The following is a 23,847-nucleotide window of genomic DNA, read 5'->3' as shown; positions in this document are numbered from 1 at the left end:
TATTTCATAATTACAGCTAACATCTAAGTTATTTTTATATATAACCAGAGTTTCTATTTTCTCTTCACAACACCAGCAGCATTAAGGTTAACTCAGCCAAATTGTCCCTTATACCCTAGATAATTACAACTCTGGATTTTCAAGTCATTCCCACAGATGCCATAAAACTCAAAATTGAGATATCCAACCTAGAGAAACATACCAGTCTGTACTAAAATCAATATGAATTATTTACAATTGAACGTAGCGCAACCTGTATTTGTTACACTCCTAAAGAGAAGTATTCATTTCTCAGTAAGGGGGAACACGTATTATCGTGCAATATATACTGTGAACTTTAAAATTTTCATTTTAAGCCAGGCATGGTGGTGCACGCCTTGAATCCCAGCACTGGGGAGGCAGAGGCAGGAGGATCACTGTGATTTCGAGGCCAGCCTGGGCTACAAAGTGAATCCAGGACAGCCAGGACTACACAGAGAAACCTGGTCTCAAAAAACTAAAAGACTATTAAGGAGATAGTCCCCTTAATATGACAAAAAATTAAGATCTAACAGGAGAGCTGGTGATGCAATTCAATTGGTAATCAATACACAGCATGCTTCCGGCCCTGGGTTCAGTCCTCAGCATCAAGTTAAAGAAAGCAGGTGTGAGCTGGGGACAGTGATAGCCAAAACCACTCATTAAAGACTTGTTTTCATAGTTACCTCACTGATCTTCACAGTGTGGCTCACTCACTGCTCGTTCTGTCTATTAGGGTTAGACTTGCTCTGTAACAGCTGGGGCCACGGCTATCTTGTGCACCACTCTATCCCAGAGCACCCTGCACAGTTGCTGGGCAAATGGGAAGCGATTAGCAAATACATGAATAATTGAATTTGTGAAGAGCAATAATTTTATTATCACTTTTTGCAAGTTGTTCTCTGCTTAAACTAACTGGCATCTCTGATTTCTAGAAATACAAATTTAAAAACATTAAATGATAAAAGGGTCTTCTATCTCATTTCTGGTATCCCTATCCTCTCCTTCCCTTCTTCCTACCTTCTCTTTCTAAGCAACCTCCAACAAACACAAACACACACGCACCCACACACACCTACATGAGTCAAAATTATACTATGAACTATGAGATGTCAACATTGCATAAATAAAGTTTAATAGTGAAAAAGTGATCTGGAAGCCCTGGGAACTGACTCTACACATTGGAGATGTTACATGGGTTAAGAAAAAGGCAAGAAAATCTCTTTTGTTCAGATAATCATTTCAATGCTGACATACATTTTTTGGTTTGTTATTTATTCAGAACTAATTTACATTTCCTCATATAACATAGGCTCCTGTTTAACATGTAATCAAATCACGTCAGTGAGAAAAGTCCTCACAGTACCTTCATCAAGTGGCTGTTTCTAAGAAAACACTGAACATGAGTATATACAAAAGAGGCGGCAGAATAGAACAGCATGTCCACTTTTAATATTTGTACAGTTTTAACTTTACATTTTTGTCTGGAAAAATATGAACAAACCCAGGTTTACCATGCTAAGATAATGGTTCAGCCGACTGCCGTAAAAGTAGTACATACAAATTACAAAGTTGAATCGTATCCTTAGGTTCCGTGATTACTGAGAGGATTTCCCCTGCCCTACGTGCTTTATTATATTTCTTAAAAATATAGGAGCAGTAGCTTATCACAAGTCTCCACTAGTGCATTAATGATGGAACAACACAACAGACTCGTCAGGATGAGAGGCCTCAGAACAACCAGAAGTCAGTTTTATGCTTCTTCTTGCTCTGGATAATTTAGGATTTTGCGGTGTGCCTGACGTAAATATTGCTGCTGTTTGAAGTAAACCTTAAATGCTCCTTTTATGGCAACAAAAGCAATTCCACCCTAAAATAAAAAGGGAAATTAATTTTTTTTATAATGCAGACTTAGAGAAACAAGAAAAAGAACTTTTACATTGATCACACAAGACAAAGGCTTTGATGCCAAATAAACCCTGACAACTGCAAGTGAAACATTCTGTTCTAGGAGGGCAGAGACAAGGAAATAAACAGACACTTCAAGTAGCAGAGGAGGAGCCTCCTTCCCCTTTCTCACTCGTCAGCAGCTTTCTTCCCAGGGACGTCTACATTCTGACAGAAAGGAGAGTCCCAGGGCACTATGTGGCCTGCGACAGAGGAGGGCAAGTAGAAAGACAGGCAACAGCATGAGCCAGTTTCATCTCATTTGTTTATTTACGATGCTGGTACTGGGGATTGGACCCAGAGCATATTCCAGAACAGATAGTACCTACAGAAAGGGTCCAGAAGGCTAGACTGGCAGCAATCGGATCTCAAGCTAAGATGATGGTGGGGTTGGTGGGGGACAAGACAGGGGATCTACATAGAGCTCCTACAGAACACCTCTCTCCCTTTAAAGAAATCCAGTCACTCTTGTCTGTATACCACCTGAAACAAGCAATATTAAATCCATCTTACCAAGATTGTCCTTTGTAAATTTGAATTAACACTACTGAACATCAGTTTACCAACTATTGTCGCAATAGTAGGAAAGACAAGGGCTCCACACAAAATTCGAGTAGCAGAGACATGATCTGCTAAAGGATTAGCTTCAGCTGGAATTCGAGGAACAGGACAACCAATCCCTAGAGGTTGGGAAAAGCATCACATTAGAACTAAATCTTAGCAATAGCCACCCCCAAGCCCCCCAAAAGCTTTAAACTTAAAAACTTAAAATCATGTGATGGTTCTTCTAAATGTCAACTCAACATGCACTTTATATAGGCACAATTTAGGACCTTACCTGGAAATATACTGTTCAAAATCTGTAGTTTATTTGAGTATTTGCGCCATAGTCTAAGAACATAGTCCTCCCAGCGAATCATTTTGCCTAGAATCAGCATGACAGGAATAGTAGGAAGTCCAATCAAAAGAAATAAAGGGTCAGCTCGCTCCATAACATCCAGCCCTTCTTTATGGCCTACAACCTGTGAAGCAGACAGCATTTGTTAGTTATTTTTTTATCTAAAGCAGTGGTATATATTCAGCTCATTTTGTAAGAAATGCTTAATTTAAAAAACAAAAGCTTTTTTTAAAAAAAGCCTGAAAACTATTAGCCTTGATTTGTTTTCAAAAAATAATACTGGGGCTGGAGAGCTGGCTCAGTGGTTAAGAACACTAGCTGCTCTTACAGTAGACGCAGGTTCAATTCTTAGCACCCATATGGCAACTCACAACCACCCATAACTCTAGTTCCCAGAGATCTGACCAGCTGTTCTGGCCTCTGTGGGTACTACACATAAGTGGCGCATATACACTCCCACAGGTAGGCATAGGCATGCGCGCGCGTGTACACACACACACACACACACACACACACACACACACACACACACACACAATCTCAAACATTAAAAAAATAAGTAAGAAAGAAAGAAAGAAAGGAAAAATCACCCATAGTGCATGCCTTTAGTCCCAGTACTCTAGTCCCAGTACTCAGAACACCAAGGCAGGTAGATCTCTGTGACTATGAGACCAGCCTGGTCTCACCTATATCAGCCATGGTTACATACTGAGGCCCTGTCTCAAATCAAACAAAATACAAATCACTACCTATCCAAGGGAGGTGGTGGGGAAAATGTCCAAGCTATTTCATTTAATGTTGGAATAAAATAACTCTACAAAAATGGCTGACTGCATTGATTACATCTCAATAGAGTCAAGAAAGGACATCTGAGTTTTGTTGTTATTTAATTTTTTGAGACAAGGTCTCACTGTGTAGTTCTGGCTGGTCTGGAACCCACTATGTAGATCAGGATAGCCCCAAACTCAAAGAGATCCACCTGCTTTTGCCTCTCCAGTGCTGACATTAAAGGCACATGCTGCTTTTCAGCGTGACAGCTATCTTCCAGAAATTGGCCAAAAGGATGACCACAAAGGGAAACAGGAAAGGCACCTACTCTATGTTCTTTAGACCATTTAGGAAACATGGAATTGTTCCTTTGGCCACATAACATTTGATTCTACAAGAAGGACGATACTGTAACATCAAGGGAATGGGCACTGTTCAGAAAGGAACTCCTCATTAAGTGTTTCCATGGCAAAACTCGAAGTTTACAACAACATCAGCTAGCATACTGTGGGCCCCTCTATAAACAAGCAAGTGAAGGTAAGATTCCTGCTAAGAGGATTAATGTGGGCACTGAGCACTTAAGAACTCTAAGAGCTGAGACAGCTTCCTACAACAGGCAGGGAAAGAAAGCACTCAGGAAGAGAAAGGCACCTGGGTTCAGCTCAGACAGCAGACTGCTCCACCCAGGGAGGCACACTTGTGATGACTAATGGAAAGGAGATGCTGGAGTCCTTTCTCTGTGAATCTGTGGCAGAATGTAAAAAAATAAAGAACCTAGACTGTAAAGTATTTTTCATTAAAAACAAAAACAAAAACAAAGCACACACCAGTGTTTAGGGTGGAACATGTGTTGTTATTTCCATTCCTCTCTTAATCAGTAGCTCTGGGACTGGGATAATTTTAGATCCCACTTTTAAGAGCACTGACTGCTCTTCCAGAGGTCCTGAGTTCAATTCCCAGCAACCATATGATGGCTCATAATCATCTAAAATGTGATTTGCTGTCCTCTTCTGGCCTGCAGGTGTACATGCAGGCAGAGCACTGTATACATAATAATAAATACATCTTTTTTAAAAAAAAAGGAGGAGAAAAGAAAATACTTCAGTGTTTTTGGAGGTTATTTTCACAGTACAGGCAGGGCCTTTGCGATGTGACACAGGACAAATAAATCCCCTAAATCAGCAAACTAACAATAAGTTTATCTATGGCACAACATTGTCTTTAGAGTTGAAATGCATCAATGCTTAGAAGGTATTCATTCCAGTGCTGGGGAAGTTAATAACATGCTGTCTTTTCAATAAAAATGGAGTAGAGGGTGGGAGATGCTCAGTGGATAGAGGAACTTGCAGAGAGGACTACATGACCTGAGTTTTTTGGGTTTTTTTCGAGACAGGGTTTCTCTGTGTAATAGCCTTGGCTGTCCTGGAACTCAGACATGCACCTGCCTCTGCCTTCCAGAGTGCTGGGATTACAGGCTTGCACCACTACACCCTGCTTAGATGCCCTGAGTTTGATCACATGATTACACAAGGTGACAAGAGAACTGACTCCCAAAAGCTGTCATCTGACCTCCACGAGGAAATAGGCCTATACAGAAAGAAAAATTAGGTGGATATAGCTGTGTCTATTAACTTCTACTGTGTTCTTTATTCTGTTCCATTGGTCTATATGTCTGTTTTTGTGCCAGTATCATACTATGGCTCTGTAGTAAGTTTGGAATCTGTTTTGTTTTGCTTTGAGATAGGATCTTAACCACGCAATTCTTGCTAGCCTGGAACTCTGAGAATGCTGAGATTAAAGGCGTGGACCACTTCATCTGGCTGAGCCCAGTACAGTGATATGCCCAGCATTGCTCTTTCTGCTTAGCATTGCTTTGCCTATTGAGGGTCTTTAGCGCTTATGAATTTTAGGATTGTCTCTTCTAGTTCTGTTAAGACACTGGAACTTTGATGCAGATTATTTTGAATCTACAGTTTGGTTTTGATAACAGACATCTATATAACATGAATCCTGCCAATCCATGGATAAGGGAGGCCTTTCTATCTTCTAGCATTAAAAAAAATTTTTTTTTATGTGTATGAGTTTGTCTGAACATGTGTACTTGGTGTCTGTAAAGAGGATGTTAGATTCCCTGGAACTAGAGTTATAGACAGTTGTGAGATGCCAAGTGGGTGCTGGGAATTTAACTCAGGTCCTTTGAAAGAGCAGCATATTAGTCACTGAGCCATCTAGACTCTAGCCCTTAATGTCTTCTTTAGAATAATGTCCCAAAATATTCTAGTTTTCTAATCCCTAAATGGGCTAATCAACTGAATATAGTTCTCAAAGGAAAAAACACAAATGTCCAATAGGTATTAATATTTGAAGAGCTATTCAACATCATTAGACATCAGGGAAATGCAAATCCAAACTTCTGGGACTCTGTTCCATCCCAGTCAGAATAACTGACTGAGACAACGATAAAGGTAGGGAGGGAGGGCGTGGGAGAGAGGAGCCCTCATACTTAGCTAGTAACAATATAAACTAGTACAGCTGCCGTCGAGTCATTATGAAAACTCCTCAAAAAACTGAAAATCCGGAACCATCTAACCCAAATACACACTCCTCTTGGTAAGACACCCAAGGACCCTTAGATCCACCAACACATAGATGTAGTTAGTTTAAAAGCATGGCCTCATAAATGTTTACTAGTAGGCTATAGTTATTATGGCAGTATTTTCTAAGCCACAATCAATCAATAAAAGACACCGATACCTGTTTTTGTTTTGTTTTTTTCAATACAGGGTTTCTTGGTGTAGCCCTGGCTGTGAGACCTGTTGTATTTTAAAATAGCCTTGGTTCACCTGGAGCAAGGCAGACAGTAATCCCCTAAACTACCTTTCCCATCTCTCAGCCCCCATGCCATGCCATTTGTTTCTAATAATTTCTACTTGGGCTACCTCCCATCCATAATCCATAAGTACTTGCTAATGTTTCCCATCTCCTCCATCCACGTTGATCTGGCCATGTGCTCTCTCCTTCTAACCCATCACTGAGGTGCTATTTCCTCTTTCTGTACCTGTGTCCTCAAAAAAAACTCCATTTAACCCGACTACACTACTCTTGGTTATATGTCCAAAGGACCTTTAGATCCATCAACACAAGTGTGGATAAAATACATGTGGTGTACATAAACAATAGAATTTTATTCAGCCACACATATGCACAAAATGACAATGACAAGAAAATGAACAACTGGCAATTGTTATGTTAACCAAACCAAACCAAATATATAAAATAAAACTGCATGTTTTCTATCTTAGGTAGAATCTAGATTTAAGTTTGTATATATTGCATGTGTTTTTGTTATGAAATTAAAAAGGGAGCTGTGAGAGGGTCTTATAAGAGGGTAGAAGTGATGAGGAGGCCAACAGAACATCCATGTGATAAGAAACTAGGAAAGGCCTCCTTGGAGGGAAGAAGAGATTCAGCAAGGAGGGCAAGAGGGGAGGGGAAAGGTAATGGGGAAGTGGGCTAAGAAAGAACAAACTATGGCATATATGTGTAAAAATGCATAAGGAAACCTGTTATTTGTACACTATTTTTTTAAATTAGAATTTTGTTAAGTGGTGCCACAAAGCTGTAATCTCAACACTTTGGAGGCTAAAGTAGGAGAATAAGGCGTTCAAGTAAAAAGACCTTGTTTAAAAAAATAAAAAGGCAGCTGGAAAAAAAAAAAAAGGCAGCTGGGTGGTGGTGGCACATGCCTTCAATCCCAGCACTCGGGAGGCAGAGGCAGGCGGATCACTGGGAGTTTGAGGCCAGCCTGGTCTACAAAGCAAGGCTAGGACAGCCAAGGCTACAAAGAGAAACCCTATCTAGAAAAAACAAAACAAAAGGGCAGCTGGGCATGGTGGTGAATGCCTTTAATCCCAGCACTTTGGAGGCGATCACTCTGAGTTCCAGGCCAGCCTGGTCTACAAAGTGAGTCCAGGATAGTCAGGGCTACACAGAGAAACACTGGGTTGAAAACCTAAAAACAAAACCAAAACCAAAAACAAAAAAAGGCCGGGTGAGTGTGGTACTTGATCTGATTTGAAGATGGCAAAGGCAGGTGTATCTGAGTTCGAGGCCAGTCTGGTCTAGAACAGCCAGGAGTACATAATAGAGAGACCCTGACTCAAAACATAAACAGCACTGCCCCTTACCAAGCCCAGCACGTGGGAGGCAGTGGTATGTAGATCTCTGTGGGTTCAAGGCCAGCCATGACTATACAGTGAAACTTTATCTCAAAACAAACACTCAACAAACACAAAAAGCAAGTGAAGAATCTCATTTAAATCCTGTAACTAAAGACTGGAGACATGGGAAAGAACAGTGATCTGGCTGGTGATTTGTATGAACTTCAGAATTATCACTGAAAAGAGTAGATATAAGGCCCTGTGAGATGTCAAATCCCAGGGAAGGATGTGTGTGTAGCTCAGCTGGTGCACCATATAAACTGGGTATTGTGGCTGTATTAGCTATTTTGAGTTGTGATTAAATGACAACAAAAGCAACGTAGGGTTTCTTAGCTCACAGGTTGAGAACACAGTTCAGCACAGTGGGGAAGGTGTGTTGACAGGAGTCTGAGGCAGCTGGGTGCAAGGTGGCCCACAGGCAGGAAGCAGAAAAATGAGTAATATTCTGCTCATTTTCTCCCTTTAACACCGTGCAAACCCCACCTCATGGAATAGTGTTGCCCACACTGAGGGTGTATGTTCCTAACTCAATTAGCCTAATCTAGATAATTCCTCCCAGAAATGTCCAGAGGTTTGTATTTTTAGTGACTAGTTCCTGTTAAGTCCACAATCAACATTAACACTGCAGCAGCATAAGGTTGTATACTACTGCCATTTGGTAAGGTAAAGACAGGGAGTTCAGAAGTTCAATGCCAACCCTGGGCTACAAATGAAACTGGAGGCAACCCTGGCTATACACTATCTTGTCCATGTGTGACTAATGTTGATTGTGGACCTGACATAAACTAGTCTTGCACCCCCGACACACATGTTAAAAAAAAAAAAAAAAAAAACCCAACCCCGCATGAATACTGTTGGTTTACTGGGGCATACTCCCTATCAAATATGGTCAGATAACTGCTTCTAAAGATGCTGCTAGAAGTAAAGATAAAGGCGCTGTATGGGATAACAGAACATCCAGAACAATGTGAAGTAACAGTAGTGACCTTCCTGTCTTGCTTCTGATCTTCAAGCTACATTACAGGATTTTTTCCCCATGAAAACTATGCTTACATACCCCTATACACATGCTTAGGCAGGTAAAAGATGCCCTTCCAATAGTCTTAAGTCACGGAGTATCTATCTGCTGTTCCAGCCAATCACTCATTCCTGGAGTAAATGTTTCAAGTAAAGCAGTACACAGCTAATATACAACACATACTTGTAGCTTGTGTTTCCTTGCTTATATGATATTAATACTTCCACTCTATGAATTCAAATTATTTAAAGTTTCAAGTACCAGATCAAGACTTTTCTTATAACAGCAACTACAAATTCCCTTTACTGAGTTAAAAATGTTTATGGAGTTCTGTGCTTGATTAATACTTACATACATAATTATATAACTGCTTTCTAGATTTTCATTTATGTACACCTTGTTTAAATATAAAGACTGAAGCCTATCTAAAAATAAAAACAGAATGGATAACAAACTGCTGTAATTTTATGCACAGAATGCTATGTAGATGGCTATAGTGTTGTGAAAAGATCAAGATTCATTATGAAAAAGATTTCAGTTTAATACGGAATTTTCTGTAGTGGCTACCTGAGGAGATGATGGGGGATCCAGGCAAATGAGGACCAGAGGAGGAAAACTTTTCACTAGAGCACTGTGCATATCACTTTATTTACTGTGTGTGCATATCAGGGGGAGGGACATGCTACAGCTCCTATGTGGAGGTCAGAGGACAACTTCTTTTGGGAGTCAGTTCTCTCCCTCTCTATCATGTGAGTGTTAGGGGACTGAATTTGGGTCATCAGGCTTTGTGGCAAGTGTCTCTACCGTAAGCCATCTTGTCGGCTCTAGTCTATTTTTTATATAACTTCTCATTCTTGAATCATGATAGCATCATTACTTATTTAAAACAATACATTTTAAAACTCCTAGCAAATATTTACTAGACCTTCACATGAAAAGTAGTATCACTGAATAGAGAATGGTGAACCTGCATCACTGTCACTGCTCCGTAAGTCACAGCTGTCCAATAGATAGATCCAACCATTATTCCTGCTGCAGCAAAAGGGCAAGCTTTTGAGATCAGTCTATCTGCAAGATCCAAGACATAAACGACTGGACCTACAACATGAAGAGAGAAAAGTTTCAACACAAAGTGGGGTTTTAAAATGACTTCTTCAATATTTTCTATAGCTAAAACATTTTTATCAAGTTAGATGTTCTAAAAATAGTTGCTAAACAGGTATTTTTTTAGATTTAAAAAATTTTCAATCATAGGTGTGTGTGTGTGTGTGTGTGTGAGAGAGAGAGAGAGAGAGAGAGAGAGAGAGAGAGAGAGAGAGAGAGAGAGAGAGGGAGGGAGAGGGAGAGGGAGAGGGAGAGAGAGGGGGGGGGGGAGAGAGAGAAACACATGCCACACGCACATGGATGCTAGAGGTGTCAGGTTCCCTGATGGAACTGGAGTCCTATGGGCTGTGAGCCACTTGATGTGGATGCTGGGAACTGGGAAGAGCAAGCAACACCATGTTCTTAACTACTGAGCCATCTCTCCAGCCTCAAGTTGGAAATTTGATGGGAATTCAGATTTGAAGAGTTTAGAATTTCTCCATCATTTGCATGAATGAATTATAGCAAACAACCTGTTCAAACTTGTCTTTATTATTGACCCTATAATTAGAGCTTTAAATACAGTTGCTTTTGATGAAGGGAACAGTTTTCACGTCCTCACCCTTAGCTTTTTGAGACAGGGTTTCTCTGCCTCCATTGTCGTGGACTCACTCTATAGATGAGGCTGGCTTTAAACTCACAGAGATTAGCCTGCCTCTGGCTCCCCAGTGCTGGGATTAAAGGCGTGTGCCACCACTGAATGGCTCACTTGTATCTCTTAATCACACTGGCTACTGCAAAATGAAAGGGTTATTTTAGCTTGTTTTTTCAAATAGTTGCTAGGAACCATTAAGTCTTGGTGAACCTGGTAAAAATAACATTTCTGGCCTTATTCATTTTGTCTTGGCACAGTGTATAAAAGTACTTATGCTGTTTTCTTTCTTTTTTAGAGATTTATTTATTTAATGTATGAGTTTTTTGTCTACATGCCATGCATGTCTGTGTACCACATGTGTGCCTGGTACCTGCAGAGGCTAGAAGAGAATGTTGGGTCCTCTAAAACTGGAATTACATATGGTTGTGAGCCTCTCTATAACTGCTGGGAATTGAACCCAGGGCAAGAACAGCAAGTGCTATTAGCACCATGGCTATTTTCTTATAGCTACTCAAGTCAATTTATTTTAGTTGATTTTAAATATACTATATTTAGTTGAAAATTATTTTCTAACAAGCTTTAAAAAATGATTATGATACCATCCAACACCTACATGTGCCAATTATCAACTATATGCTTAGTATTTTTGGAGGTATTTTACTTGCTATTAAGTCCAATTTATTTTAGCTCTAGAATTTTCCAGAGAAGTAGAAGGGTCTTAGACTTGTCAAAGCAAAGTCAAAGAACTGAACATCTGCATTTAACCAAAGGTATATGTATCTTGTTAGCTAAGCAACTTTATTTGTTGATTACCTCTATATAGAAACCGTTTTTTTAGATTATTTTCTTAAAAACGTATGAACTCTTGGGGCCTAGAATCTAGAGAATGCTCTATACAAAAGCAGTTACCATTATTGTACAAAGAAATTAACATAATAATTTGATGATAGAATAATTAAACATATAAGGAAAAATGTATATGATGAAGACCCTGATCAAAACTCCTCATTGACTTTAGAGCTAGCCAATGTAAGCAGAGAGATGACAGTGTGAAGTAGAGAGCATCAAGAGAAATGCTGAAGGCCTTATGGTTCCAATGTTGCTACGTATCATTGACAAGCTATAACTTAACATTTAAAATAATAAGGTATCTTTGGAGGTCAAAGAGATAAAATAAGGCTAATTTAGTGCTTACTAACTTTATAACCTCTTGACAGCATTTCAGTGTTTTACAGGATTTCAAGTGCCATTGCTACAGGTATTATATGTAACATCTAATCTCAAAATATAGGATTTAACTATTAAAGTGAATTTGAGGCCAGCCTGGTCTACAAAGTGAGTTGAGGACAGTCAAGGCTGTTAACACCGGGAAATCTTGTCTCAAAAAACCAAACCAAAATAAAATAAGATTCCATAGATGGTGGCACTGGAATATAGAACCCCAGAGCTTTTAGCTTTTTTTTTTTTCAAGACAGAGTTTCTTTGTATAGCCTTGGCTGTCCTAGACTCACTTTGTAGACTAGGCTGGGCTCGAACTCAGATATCTGCCTGCCTCTGCCTCCCAAGTGCTGGGATTAAAGGTGTGCACCACCACCGCCCGGCTCTGCCAGGACACCTTTCTACCATGTGGGTCCAAGAATGAACTAAGACAGGCAGGCTTGGGGTGTCCTAATCTGCTGAATCGGTTCACCATCCACCTAAAGACATTGTTTTTTTTAAAGAGACAGGATCTTACTGTGCAGTTCAGGCTGGCCTGGAACTTACTAAGTAGATTGGGCTGGTCTTGAACTCACAAAGATTTGCCTGCCTCGTCTCCCCAGTGCTGGAACTGAAAGTGTACACCAGCCTCCTAATCATTTGATCCTTCCTGTGCCACTACTCCATTTTCTTGCTTACTCTGAATAAAATACTCAAAATACTTGCCTAATTTTTACTTAATTTTCATGAATCTATTCTACATAAGCTGTTCCTGGGTATCACTGACAACCTCCACATATCTAAACTCAGTGGTCTAATCTCAGTACCATTTATTTATCTTATCAGCTATATATGACACATTTTCTTTCTCACATATGGTTGGTTCTTGCATTTCCAGTACATATTTGTTTGTTTTATTTTTCCAGAACATATTTTATCACTCACTTTTCAGTTCCTTTTGCTGATTCTTTCTTTACTTCAATTAAGTTCCCTCTGCCAGTTCCTACCACATCATACTTCCTACTTACTTTGCTGTATTTTTTTCCTAAAGCAGTTTTATCATGGAACATACTTTACTTATCTCATCTACTTCCACTCACTAGAACAATGGTTCGAGACCCACAGCCTCATGGCCAGATCTATTTTTGTGACCAAAGTTTTACTGAAAAATGGCCAGATGCAAAGTTTAAAACATACTTATTTATATAGGTACTTATAGAAGAGATATGCTTATTTCTGTATTGAAACACAAGCTTGCAAGAGAAAAAGATATGATTTTATTGATATATCCCAAATTCCTATGATTCCCAAGTATTTGTTTAACTTAACTGTCTCTTGAGATATGTATAGTAATTGAAACTACCTTCTAGTGGACTGAAGGGATATATTCATATAAAAAAAATCACACGTACTTGGGTGACAATATAAATCCTAAAAGGCAACATTTTTATTTATTAGATCATGGAAGACAGCCTAGATGTCTGGATTCTTTTTCTCTCTCCTTCTTTCCTTTTGTTTATTTATTTATTTTGTTTTTTGTTTTTTTGAGACAGGATTTCTCTGTATAGCACTGGCTGTCCTGGACTCTCTTTGTAGACCAGGCTGGCCTTGAACTCACAGGAATTTACCTGCCTCTGCCTGAGTGCTGGGATTAAAGATGTGTGCCACCATGCCCAGCTGGATTGTTTTTCTAATAGACTGCAAAAAATTGTTAACAAAAAAGCCTCAACTTTCTTGATGAGTCATCTGGTGTGATTTTTTAAGGTACAAAACTCCCAAACCCTTATACTTATTTTTTGAAAATTTTGTGTCTGTCTCTTGGTTATATGTAAAACACATGTATGGTAAAATTAAGGAATGGTCGGAGCTACTTAATTCTAATTTTTTTTTTTTTTAGTTTGCCCAAACCTTTCATTTCTTCCAGACAGACTAGTTCAAGAAGAATAAACACACCATTATGATAAAGTGGCAGCCAGGAGATATTTTTATAAGCTAAAGATTGTCTAAGGCCAAGTATTTTGTTAAAAACAATCACTGAAATCCTCTGAATGATAATCCCCAACACAGTGTGCCAATCAAGAATCTTGGTGCAGTTGCCTCATGACCAAGGATCATAATTTTAGGAACACAGCACCAGATTACAACTCAAAGAGCTATGGAGTGGGGGTGGCGGGGACAAAATCCTAGCTCTTGAAAACTCCTATCCTTATAGGAAAGAGAAAGCATGAATCCATGCTCAATTCAAGTTAGCTGCGGGCAGAAGGGCCTCAATGTTTTAGAAAGGCTGTATTCGTTTTCCAGCACTGGTTAGTGGTTAAACCCAGGACTTCATGAGTGCTAAGTGTTTCACCACTAGGCTACATCCCCAGGTACACTGTTCATATAACTAAACTTTCAATGGCTTGGTGGGCTTGACCAAATACTCTTTCAAAGGTATTATATTTACACAATGGATGACAATTGAGGCTCTGAATAAACACCAATTTTTAGAAATCTAATAATTTAAAGGGTACTAGAGAAGCTTATAATTAAAAGGAATTTATTATGAATTTTCTTACATATTTTTATAAAGACAGGAAAAACTATACTAATATTCTCAGTAAATTCAAGTTTTTGCATTTCAAACGCAAACTACTCGGTAAACATGTTAGGCTACTCAAAACGAAGTACACAGTTCACACTGCTACTGCAAGGATTCAGATTCAGGTTGGGCTGGGTGTAGTGCCACATACCTGCAAACTGTGGACTTTCACCCAAAGGCTAAGGCTCAATGATTTTTTTTTTGTTTGTTTGTGTTTGTTTTTTTGAGACAAGGTTTCTCTGTGTAGCCTTGGCCATCCTGGACTCACTTTGTAGACCAGGCTGGCCTCGAACTCATAGCAATCCGCCTGCCTCTGCCTCCCTGAGTGCTGGGATTAAAGGCGTGCGCCACCACGCCCGGCTCAATGATTTTTAAAGATTTATTTATTTAAAATTAAAAAAAAAAAAAAGTTTCATGTGTGTGTATGTGCAATGAATGTGGGTGTCTGAGGAGGTCAGAAGAGGGTATCAAATCTTCTGGAGCTCAAGTAAGAAGTGGCCGTGAGTTGTCCAATGTAGGTTCTGGACCCCAAACACAGTTTCTCCACAGCCAAGAGCAGTCCAGCACACCTGACCACTGAGCCATCTCTCTACCCATCTATTTTAAGTTCCTTTTCTTCTTCTTCTTCTTCCTCCTCTTTTCTTTTCTTTTTTTTTTCTGTTTTTCGAGACAGGGTTTTTCTGTTTTGTTTTGTTTTTTGTATAGTCCTGGCTGTCCTAGACTCACCTGTGACCAGGCTGGGCTCAAACTCAGAGATCTGCCTGCCTCTGCCTCCCGAGTGATGGGATTAAAGGCATGCGCCACCGTGCCCCGCTTCTTTTTTTCTTTAAATAAGAGTCTCACCACATAGCTATGGCTGTCCTGGAACTCACTATGTAGAGACTAGGCCGGCCTTGAATACATAGGTATACACCTTCCTGTCCCTTGATGTTTACAGTGTCCTAAAATAGTTTTGCACTTATAATGAAAGCAGCTTAGGTTATTTATTTTTTTTTCCTTTGTGAAAGTCTCACTGTATAGCTTAAGCAAGTCCTTTTTTTTTTGTTTTTTAAATTAGTCGATATATTTCATGTACATTGGTGTTTTGCCTGCACGTATGCCTGTGTGAAGGTGTTGGATCCCCTGGAACAGGAGTTACAGACAGTTGTGAGCTGCCATGTGGGTGCTGCTAATTGAGCCCAGATCTTCTGGAAGAGCAGCCAGTGCTCTGAACCGTTCAGCCATCTCTCCAGCCCCCAGGCCAGCCTTGAACACCCTATATAACCTTAGGTGGCCTTGAACTCTAAATCCCCTGGCCTTCTCACCCAAATGTACAGATATGTACCAGCCAGCTCATTTAAAAAAATGTTTATTAAAAATCAGTAATGTATATGAACATTTCTCATGTGGACCACAAATCCCAAATATCCGCAAATACTACTTTCTTCACTATGCAACTTGCCTTTCATGAAAGCTGTTATTTCTTCTTACCCATGAAAACAACAGGCATTTTCTATACCCACCTCATCTTGTATTAGAAAAGCACTTTATTACCTACATTTCTATAGTATGAACAGCATCTACCGAGAACAATGAATCCAATAATTTCCTTTTTTTTTCATGATATCTACTCTCCTCTAAAAATCTCTTTTTGATTGCCCCATGCCTCTTAGTTATAGTTAAGGGTAATATTAAAAATATTTTTTAAAAAATCATGGTATACATTCCAAACAAGAACGACACTAGCTCAGAAACATATGAACAGGGTGATACTTTTTTTCAGGTTAGTCCTATTCTCAAAGACTTCTGGTTATTTTCATGTCTAGCAATTCCCAGAAAAGAGATAGATTTCCTGAAAGATAATATGAACTGGATTCTCAAAATGAAGTTAACTTTATTGGCTCAGAGGGAGAGCACTTGCCTAGCACAGCAAAGACCCAGAGTTCTGTGCCTAGCAATGCCAAAAACCAAAACTTCAATTTTCCTACTTCTGTTTCTTAATAAAAGAATTAAGGAGTATTAGAACACTCACCCCTGCCTTTAAACCACCTGTCTCCAAAGAAAAGATGCTCTTTAAATGTCTCCCTCCTCCCCTCCATTTTTTTGAGACAGAGCTTCTCTATGCTATCTTGACTATCCTGGACTCTGTAGATCAGGCTGGCCTTGAACTCACAATAATCCGCCTGTTTTCTGCCACCCAAGTGCTGGGATTAAGGCGTGTACCATATGCATGGCTCTGGTCCCCCTTTTTAATGTGTATGGAATCTCAGGTGTAACCTAAGAAACTCCATCCACCTCATTTGAGACAGGGTCTCTCATTGGCCAGATCAACTAACATAGACTGTCTGGGCACCGAGCCCCAGGGATTATCCTGCTTCTGCCTCTCCGGCTCTAGGATTACTTGTGTTCTGAGAACTGAACTCAGGTCCCATGCTTTCCAGGCAAACACTTTACTGACTAAGCTTATCACTAAACCAGCTCTGTATCATAGCTCTCTTGTTGGGTTATATCCACAGTTAGGAGTGCATGTCTTTTTCTTCTCAACTACAAATAGTTAATATATTGACAAACAGGCAAGTCTGGGGACTTGTTCAGGGTATTGTAAACTGTTAAGAAAATATGAGTTTGACATTTAGATAGAGAAAATATAAAAATTCACAAAAGCAAAGCTATGAGATTATTTAAAAATGAATCTGAGAGGCTGGAGATTAAAGAACACTGACTGATCTTGTAGAAGAACTGGGATCAGTTCCCAGCACCTACATGGTGACTTACAACTAGCTTCAGGGGATCCTGTGCCCTCTTTTTGATCTCCTTGAGCAGCAAGCATGCACATAGAACACACACATACATGTAGGCAAAAACATTCATACACATAAAAAATAAGATAAATCAACTTATCAACCTACCAACCATCCAGAGAGCTGGGTGTTGTGGCTTAGAGCTATAATGGCAGCAACTGGGGAGGGTGAGGCAGGAGGACTGTCATGAGTTCCAGGCTAGCCTGGGATACAGAGTGAGACTTTGGCTCAAGTCCCCACTTCTTCCCCTCAAAATTAAAAAAAAAAAAAAAAAAAAAAGGCTTGAAATTATATGTATATATGTATTAACAGCAAACATGTCTGTGTTGTTCTTAAAGCAGTCCTTACCCAACTTCGGAAAAACTATTAAGTATTCAGCATTGCACTGAGGACATGCCACTCTGGCTGTGCTGTTTCCTCTTTGCTTCTCATCTACCCAGCGTTGTAGACAAGCCTGGTGAACCCACTTAGTAGATCCTCTGCACCTGCATGGTCTCACCCATTCGGCTGTTCTATCATCTTCATCGGTGGCAAAACACACCCAGCAACTTCTGTAAATTAAAGAGAAATGTTTACCTTTGGGGTTCCAGCCCTCTGCAATGAAGCCCTTAGCTCATGGGATGGAACTGTTCTGCACGACTGCATAACTTCTGCCCTACAGTAAAAGAATACAGAGCCCAACCAACCAATCTATTCCTAGTGGAGCTTTTCCTCTGAACTTTGTTTTTATCCATTTTGGGGGGTGGGGGGTAATTCTGACTAGTGAACTAAAGTACACAAACAGTTTTCAAGTATCTTCTGTTTTCTAAGACCTCTTCAACTTAGAAAAACAAAGTTTTTGTGATTTCATACATAGCCCCCTCCCTTCCCAAGCCAGGGACACAAATATACCAGACAGAATGTTCTGAGCCACATTCCCAGACCACACAACTTCCTATTTATTTATTTGTTTATTTATATTTTATGTATATGGTTGTTTTGCCTGCATATTTGTCTCTGTAGCATGTGCATGTAACTGAAGTTACAGACAGTTCTGAGCCATGTGGGTGCTGGGTTGAACCAGGGTCCTCTGAAAGAGTAGTCAGTGCTCTTAACTACTGAGCCATCTTTTCAGCCCCAGACCATTACATTTTCAACTGAGGAGAAGCAAGCAGCTTTTAAAAAGCTCAGCCATTTCTCTTCATGGTAAAGTATGGCTATAGGAAGAAGAAGTTATTATAACAATTTCTTTTCTGTCTCTTGTGGGTTGTTTTGTTTTGTTTTGTTTTTTGTTTTTTGAGACAGTGCTTCACATGGCTTAGGCTAGCCTTGAATTCTTAATTCTCTTGTCTCAAACATCCCAAGTGCTAGGATTACAGGCATTTATCATCATGCCCTACTCAATAGTAACAACACTGAGTAGAGTGAGGTGGCTTACTCCTCCTACCTTTGCACTTAGGAGGCAAAGGAAGGAGAATTCTGAACTCAGGCCAGCCTCAACTACAAAGCAACACCACCTTGCAGGGGACCCTGGGTTCAATACCCACCACTATCACAGGTAGAATTACTTTTCTTTTCTCGGATTAAATACTTATTTTATTTCAAGTATGGATGTTTCAAGCTTATCATGTTTATATTAAAATAATTCTATTTTGCTCAGTGGTGGCGGCACATACTTTTAATCCCAAAACTCAGGAGGCAGAGATAGGCAAGATCTCTGTGAGTTCAAGGCCAGCCTGCAAGTTCCAGGACAGCCAGGGCTACACAGAAAAACTGTCATGAAAAACAAAAACAACCAGAAATAATCTATTTTTAGAGCTATATTATAAAGAACCTACAGGTAAAATTCATGCAACAAAATCAAATAGGCCCAAAGTCTATATTAAAAAGAACTTTTAAAGGACTCTTATAGTTTGGTCATAGTCTACATTATATGCTGTTGGTTTTAAGTAATTTAAACCAAGGAAAGTAAAACCTCAGAGAAGGGACCACTACTGCATAAATTGAGAGAAATCCCATAAACTGAAGTCTTAGCATCCAGTCAAACAAGGCCCTCAAATACCTTAGTTCCCCACTTTCTTTCCTGTCTTCTTTACCCAAAGCGATATTATCTGTATATATGTAATGAAATGGGTGTACAGAATAACATATACAAAGGTAAGGATGGGTAAAAATTAGGGAATAAGGAAGGAATAGAAAAAAAGTAATGGATACTATTTTTCTAGTTCTGTCATGGGTTCTTCCTCCAACAAGTTTTTGGTGATAGATAAGTATATACAAAGTATTCAATAGTGAAAGTGTAAAACCCAATTCAAAGCTTCAGTGTCAAAATGACTATTCTAAATAATTCTATTGAGTAGTTAATTTAAATGGGACAGTGGCACATGTGTGCAGTTTAGCAGCTTGGCTGAGACAAGTCCAAGTGGGAGACTACCCTGAGCAGTATAGAACTCAGTCTCTAAAACTAAAACTAAGCCCCCGCACCCCCCCCCCTGGTAAAAACCAACCAACCAAAAACCTTTTTTTTTTTGAGCAAGGGTCTTATTATGTGGATGAGGCCCATCTGGCCTCCTGAGCAATGGGCTTAAGGGCATGTACCACTAAGCCTTTAATCTAAACTAAGCACTTTTAAGGGCACTTCATGAAGTCTAATTTTTCTTGCATAATTATATTGAATTCCCAATTCCTTTTTGTTACTCTTTGTGTTTGTTTGTTGAGACAGAGTTTCTCTGTGTAGCTGTCCTGGACTCACTTTGTAGACTGGGCTGACCTTTAACTCACAGAGATCCACTTACCTCTGCTCCCTGAGTGCTGGCATTAAAGGTGCGTGCCACTGCACTCAGTGCTACTTTTTTTTTTTCCTTCAGACAAGGTCTCATGTAGTTTAGGTTGAGACAGAGTTTCTCTGTGTAGCTGTCCTGGACTCACTTTGTAGACTGGGCTGACCTTTAACTCACAGAGATCCACTTGCCTCTGCTCCCTGAGTGCTGGCATTAAAGGTGCGTGCCACTGCACTCAGTGCTACTTTTTTTTTTTTTTTCCTTCAGACAAGGTCTCATGTAGTTTAGGTTAGCTAACTGAGGATAAGTGGGCTCCTGAACCTCATGCCTCTACCATACACACACTGGGGATGCATTGTGGACTTATCACACACTCCACCAATTGAGCCACACCTCCAGGCAATTACACACATTTTGATAATGACTTAATTAAAGAGAACCCCCCTTTCTGCCATTAAAATTTGTGTAAGTGGGAACAACTTCTAATTAAAGCTTGTTACTATACTTTTCAGTAGTTAGATAATTGGTTTCTATCAGAACAACTGGCTTACTATGCACAGTGGGAAAGGTTGTGTGTATGGTCAGGTGCTACAAGTGGATGTGTTCCCACCCACTGAGGAACAACAAGGACCTCAAGTAAACACTTTCAATTACAACAAGGGTGGGCCGAGCGGTGGCACACACCTTTAATCCCAGCCCTGGGAGGCAGAGGCTGGCAGATCTCTGTGAGTTCAAGGCTAATCTGGTCTACAAAGTGAGTCCAGGACAGGTAAGGCTACACAGAGAAACCCTGTCTCAAAAATCCAAAACCAAACAAAGAACAAGGGAAAAACCTGGCAATATACTTCAGTGGGTAAAAGAACTTGTTACAAAGCCTGGCCACCGAACTCTACCTCATTAAAAAAAAAAAAAATTATCATGGTAAAATATTCAAAACTTAAAACTCACCACTTAAACCATTTTATAATTGAATGAAAGTATATTTACATAGGATGACTAACACTTCTGCAATTGCTAAGTGTATTAGCAAATAGGTAGCTGAGATGTTAGTATAAATATGTATTTATCAAAGGTAATTTTCTAAGTATATCTGTCTACTTGTCAAACTGAACATATATTTTGACAACAAATATAGGCATAATACCTAGAATGCCCTGTGTTCTCTTAAGGTTTTTATTTGGCTAACAGAACACATAAGTAGCTAAGTAAGGTTTCATATATCAGAACAATTATCAGTGGAAAGTAAGGTATGGAAATGTGGTTCAGTGGTACAGTGCTTACCTAGCATGCATGAAGCCCTGGGTTCAATTCCCAGCACTTCATAAACTGAGTATGGTGGAGGCAGGAATAGTTGTATAGTCATCTTCCTCATAAATTATATATAAGCATAGGTTTGTTTTTCCTCTATATTTTATAATGAAAACTTTCCAGCTTTCTAAAAAAATTCAGAAGGAGGGGAAAAGAATATAAGAGTTGGGAGATGAGGTGTGCTATGAAATTTCCTCTTCTGACCTTGTACTCATGAACCTACAGTAGCTGTGGTTACCTGTATAAGACATACACAAGATGGGGCCTGTCAACATTGCATCAGGGATGGAGGAGGGACTCAGAAGCCACGTGTCCAACCCTGGAACTTGGGACAACGGCTACTGGAGAAGGGGAGAGTTCATTTAGTGGTGTGACAACTGGTAACTTGCCCATGCGTCTGTAAATAACATGGACCCAAGCTTACGCAAGCAATCATAACTAAATTCAGTGGAATGCACAGGCACACGCAACACACAGACATGAAAGCAGGAGGGGGACTTGGGAAGATAATGTTCAAATGAGAATGGAAAATGACCAATGTAAGTTAGACAGAATGAAAAGCGAACGGGCTGTAAAATGAAAGGCTTCTCTTGACTGAGGTTCTAGCCACTAACTGCTGGGGCTTGGGGTGGGATACAAAGATCCATCAGGGAAGGCAAGAAGTTACTCACATTTTATCCTAAATCCTAGGACTGGTCTTGGTATTTAGCAGCTAGAACTGATGAACTTGTCACTCTGCATGTACATCTAGACATTTATGTAAAGGACAGCCAGAATTCCCACATCTCTGTAACTGCATCACTAGCACTCACTGGCTTTTATGGACACCTCTAAAGAATATATGAAAAGCCAAGACGACATCTAGACATAGGACTTTTCTAACAGTCACCACATAAAACTGAAAGCAGAATGTCATCTGAGCAAATAATTAACTATGCAATACCAGAACGGACTGTCACCCGACTGGAATCAATGTGGCAGGCAGTACTCTCGCTGGGCTTTTTAGCATGTCACATCTAGTCAAGTAGGATACATTATAACGCACGGAAACGCCCAGACTCCTAGACAAATGAGAAACTGACAAGTTCACTACTCTAACAGATTACCTCCTAAGTGCCAAGACCAGTCCTAAGATTTAGGACAAAATATGAGGAGTAACTTCTTGCCTTCCCGGCCAGATCTTTGTATCCTTCCCCCACTAGTTAATGGCTAGAACCTCAATCAAGAGGCCCTTCACTTAACAACTGACAAAGCTGGATCTTCCCTCTGCATAAAGCGTACCACCTGCGGGACAGGGTGGCCAGTTAGCGTATTTAGAGTTGCAAGCAACCACAAACAGTATGAATTAGTTTAAACAGTTGGGCGGAACAGCACGTAGCTGCTGCCTAGGAGAAAAGGTTGATTTAAGTCTCCAAAACCTCACTGGCTGCAATTTAAACAGCAGAGGGCGGTACAGTAGACTTCTCAAAAGAGTTTTACTGGCTAGAGCCCCCCCCCCCCCCCCCGCAAGGAATAGGCACCAGTACAGGCCAAAGTGTTTCTGGGACTCAAGAAGATTGTCAAGTGCGCTACGTGTTCAGTGTTGCATGCGTGTGGCTGTTTTCCATAACCTGTACTCTAGTGTGACCGACCGTTAAGGCTCCCTTGTGGATATTCTTGACCGTACGGTTTGGGGGTGGGGACAGGATGGGGACTGGACGGAGAAACGAAACCCAGGCTTAAAAAAAAAAAAGGATACCTACCCTTGCATTGTGGAAGTGCAAGGGGACCACTCTCCAGAAGATAATCGGGCTCTTCCCAGTGGCATCGCTGCCAAACCCTTTACAACATAGTCGGGGGGGGGGGGGAGGAGGGGAGAAAAAGACACTGATTCTATGGGTTAACAACAGCGCCTCTTCACCCCCCAAACAGGCTTTCGGCCGAAGTAGACCTCGCTCCTTTAAGTAAGTTTCTAAGTCTACGACACAGGCCGCTCGCCCGCTCTGCTCTCCGGTGCCATCTCCAAACTCAGAGCCCCCCTCCGTCTCCCGCACCCGGGGCGGTGGAACTCTCGGCGGACGCCAGGCTCCGCGCTCTCGGGGGCCTCGAGGCCAGCATGGGCAGGCCCAGGACGAAGGCCGGCGGTTCCCGGCTCCCCCCCACCGCTGCTCCTACCTGTCCAGCATCTGTTGAAGGGCTTGGTCCGGCATCTTCCGCGGAGCCGGCGAGCTCGGCCCTCGCCCGCAGCCCCGCTCAGGGCCAGGCCCCGGGACAATAGCACTGAGAGAAGGCGGAGTAGGCCTCAGTCCCTCGGCGGCCGCGGCTCGACCACACAGCCTCCCGGCGAGGCTCCGAGAGGTCCGCGGCGGCGGTGCGCGGCCGGCGGGCGTCCGCAGGGGGCGGCGGGGAGCGAGGAGGAGGAGCCTGGGGCCGGGGGGCGGCGGTCACGGCCCGGGTTCCTGCCGGTCCGCCCAGGGTTCCGGTCCATGGACCGCCGGGGCGCCGAGCTGCTGCCGGCGGAGGAGCTACCTCTGTGAGGTAAGAGAGTCACCGCCTCCGTGCGCGCCGGGGTCACGACGCAGGGGCGGCTCGGAGCAGCCTGGGAGATGTAGTCCTCGGACGGTCCCCGCTAGAGG

At 41.1% G+C, this 23,847-nt stretch overlaps 1 protein-coding gene across 4 annotated transcripts; it reads right to left on the bottom strand.

Moving 5' to 3' along the window:
• Nucleotides 1–837: 837 nt before the first annotated feature.
• On the bottom strand, nt 838–23,755 carry Marchf5 (membrane associated ring-CH-type finger 5). 4 transcript variants are annotated; one of them, XM_051146395.1, is made up of 7 exons: nt 23,387–23,750; nt 21,206–21,359; nt 17,514–17,716; nt 9,795–9,967; nt 2,804–2,987; nt 2,479–2,645; nt 839–1,888 (listed from the first exon to the last, which is right to left on the bottom strand). In XM_051146395.1, exons 2-7 carry the CDS (start codon nt 21,214–21,216, stop codon nt 1,772–1,774), a joined length of 855 nt encoding a protein of 284 aa, XP_051002352.1. In that variant the 5' UTR covers nt 21,217–21,359; nt 23,387–23,750; the 3' UTR covers nt 839–1,771. The 4 variants fall into 4 exon arrangements, with proteins under 4 accessions (XP_051002351.1, XP_051002352.1, XP_051002354.1 ...); XM_051146394.1 differs by lacking the exon at nt 21,206–21,359 and having other exon boundaries at nt 838–1,888; nt 23,387–23,755; XM_051146396.1 differs by lacking the exon at nt 21,206–21,359 and having other exon boundaries at nt 841–1,888; nt 9,837–9,967.
• Nucleotides 23,756–23,847: the final 92 nt, after the last annotated feature.

The sequence above is a fragment of the Acomys russatus genome, chromosome 5 (genome assembly GCF_903995435.1).
Source record: "Acomys russatus chromosome 5, mAcoRus1.1, whole genome shotgun sequence".
Classification (NCBI taxonomy): domain Eukaryota; kingdom Metazoa; phylum Chordata; class Mammalia; order Rodentia; family Muridae; genus Acomys; species Acomys russatus.
This window is presented reverse-complemented; position numbering and strand designations above follow the sequence as displayed.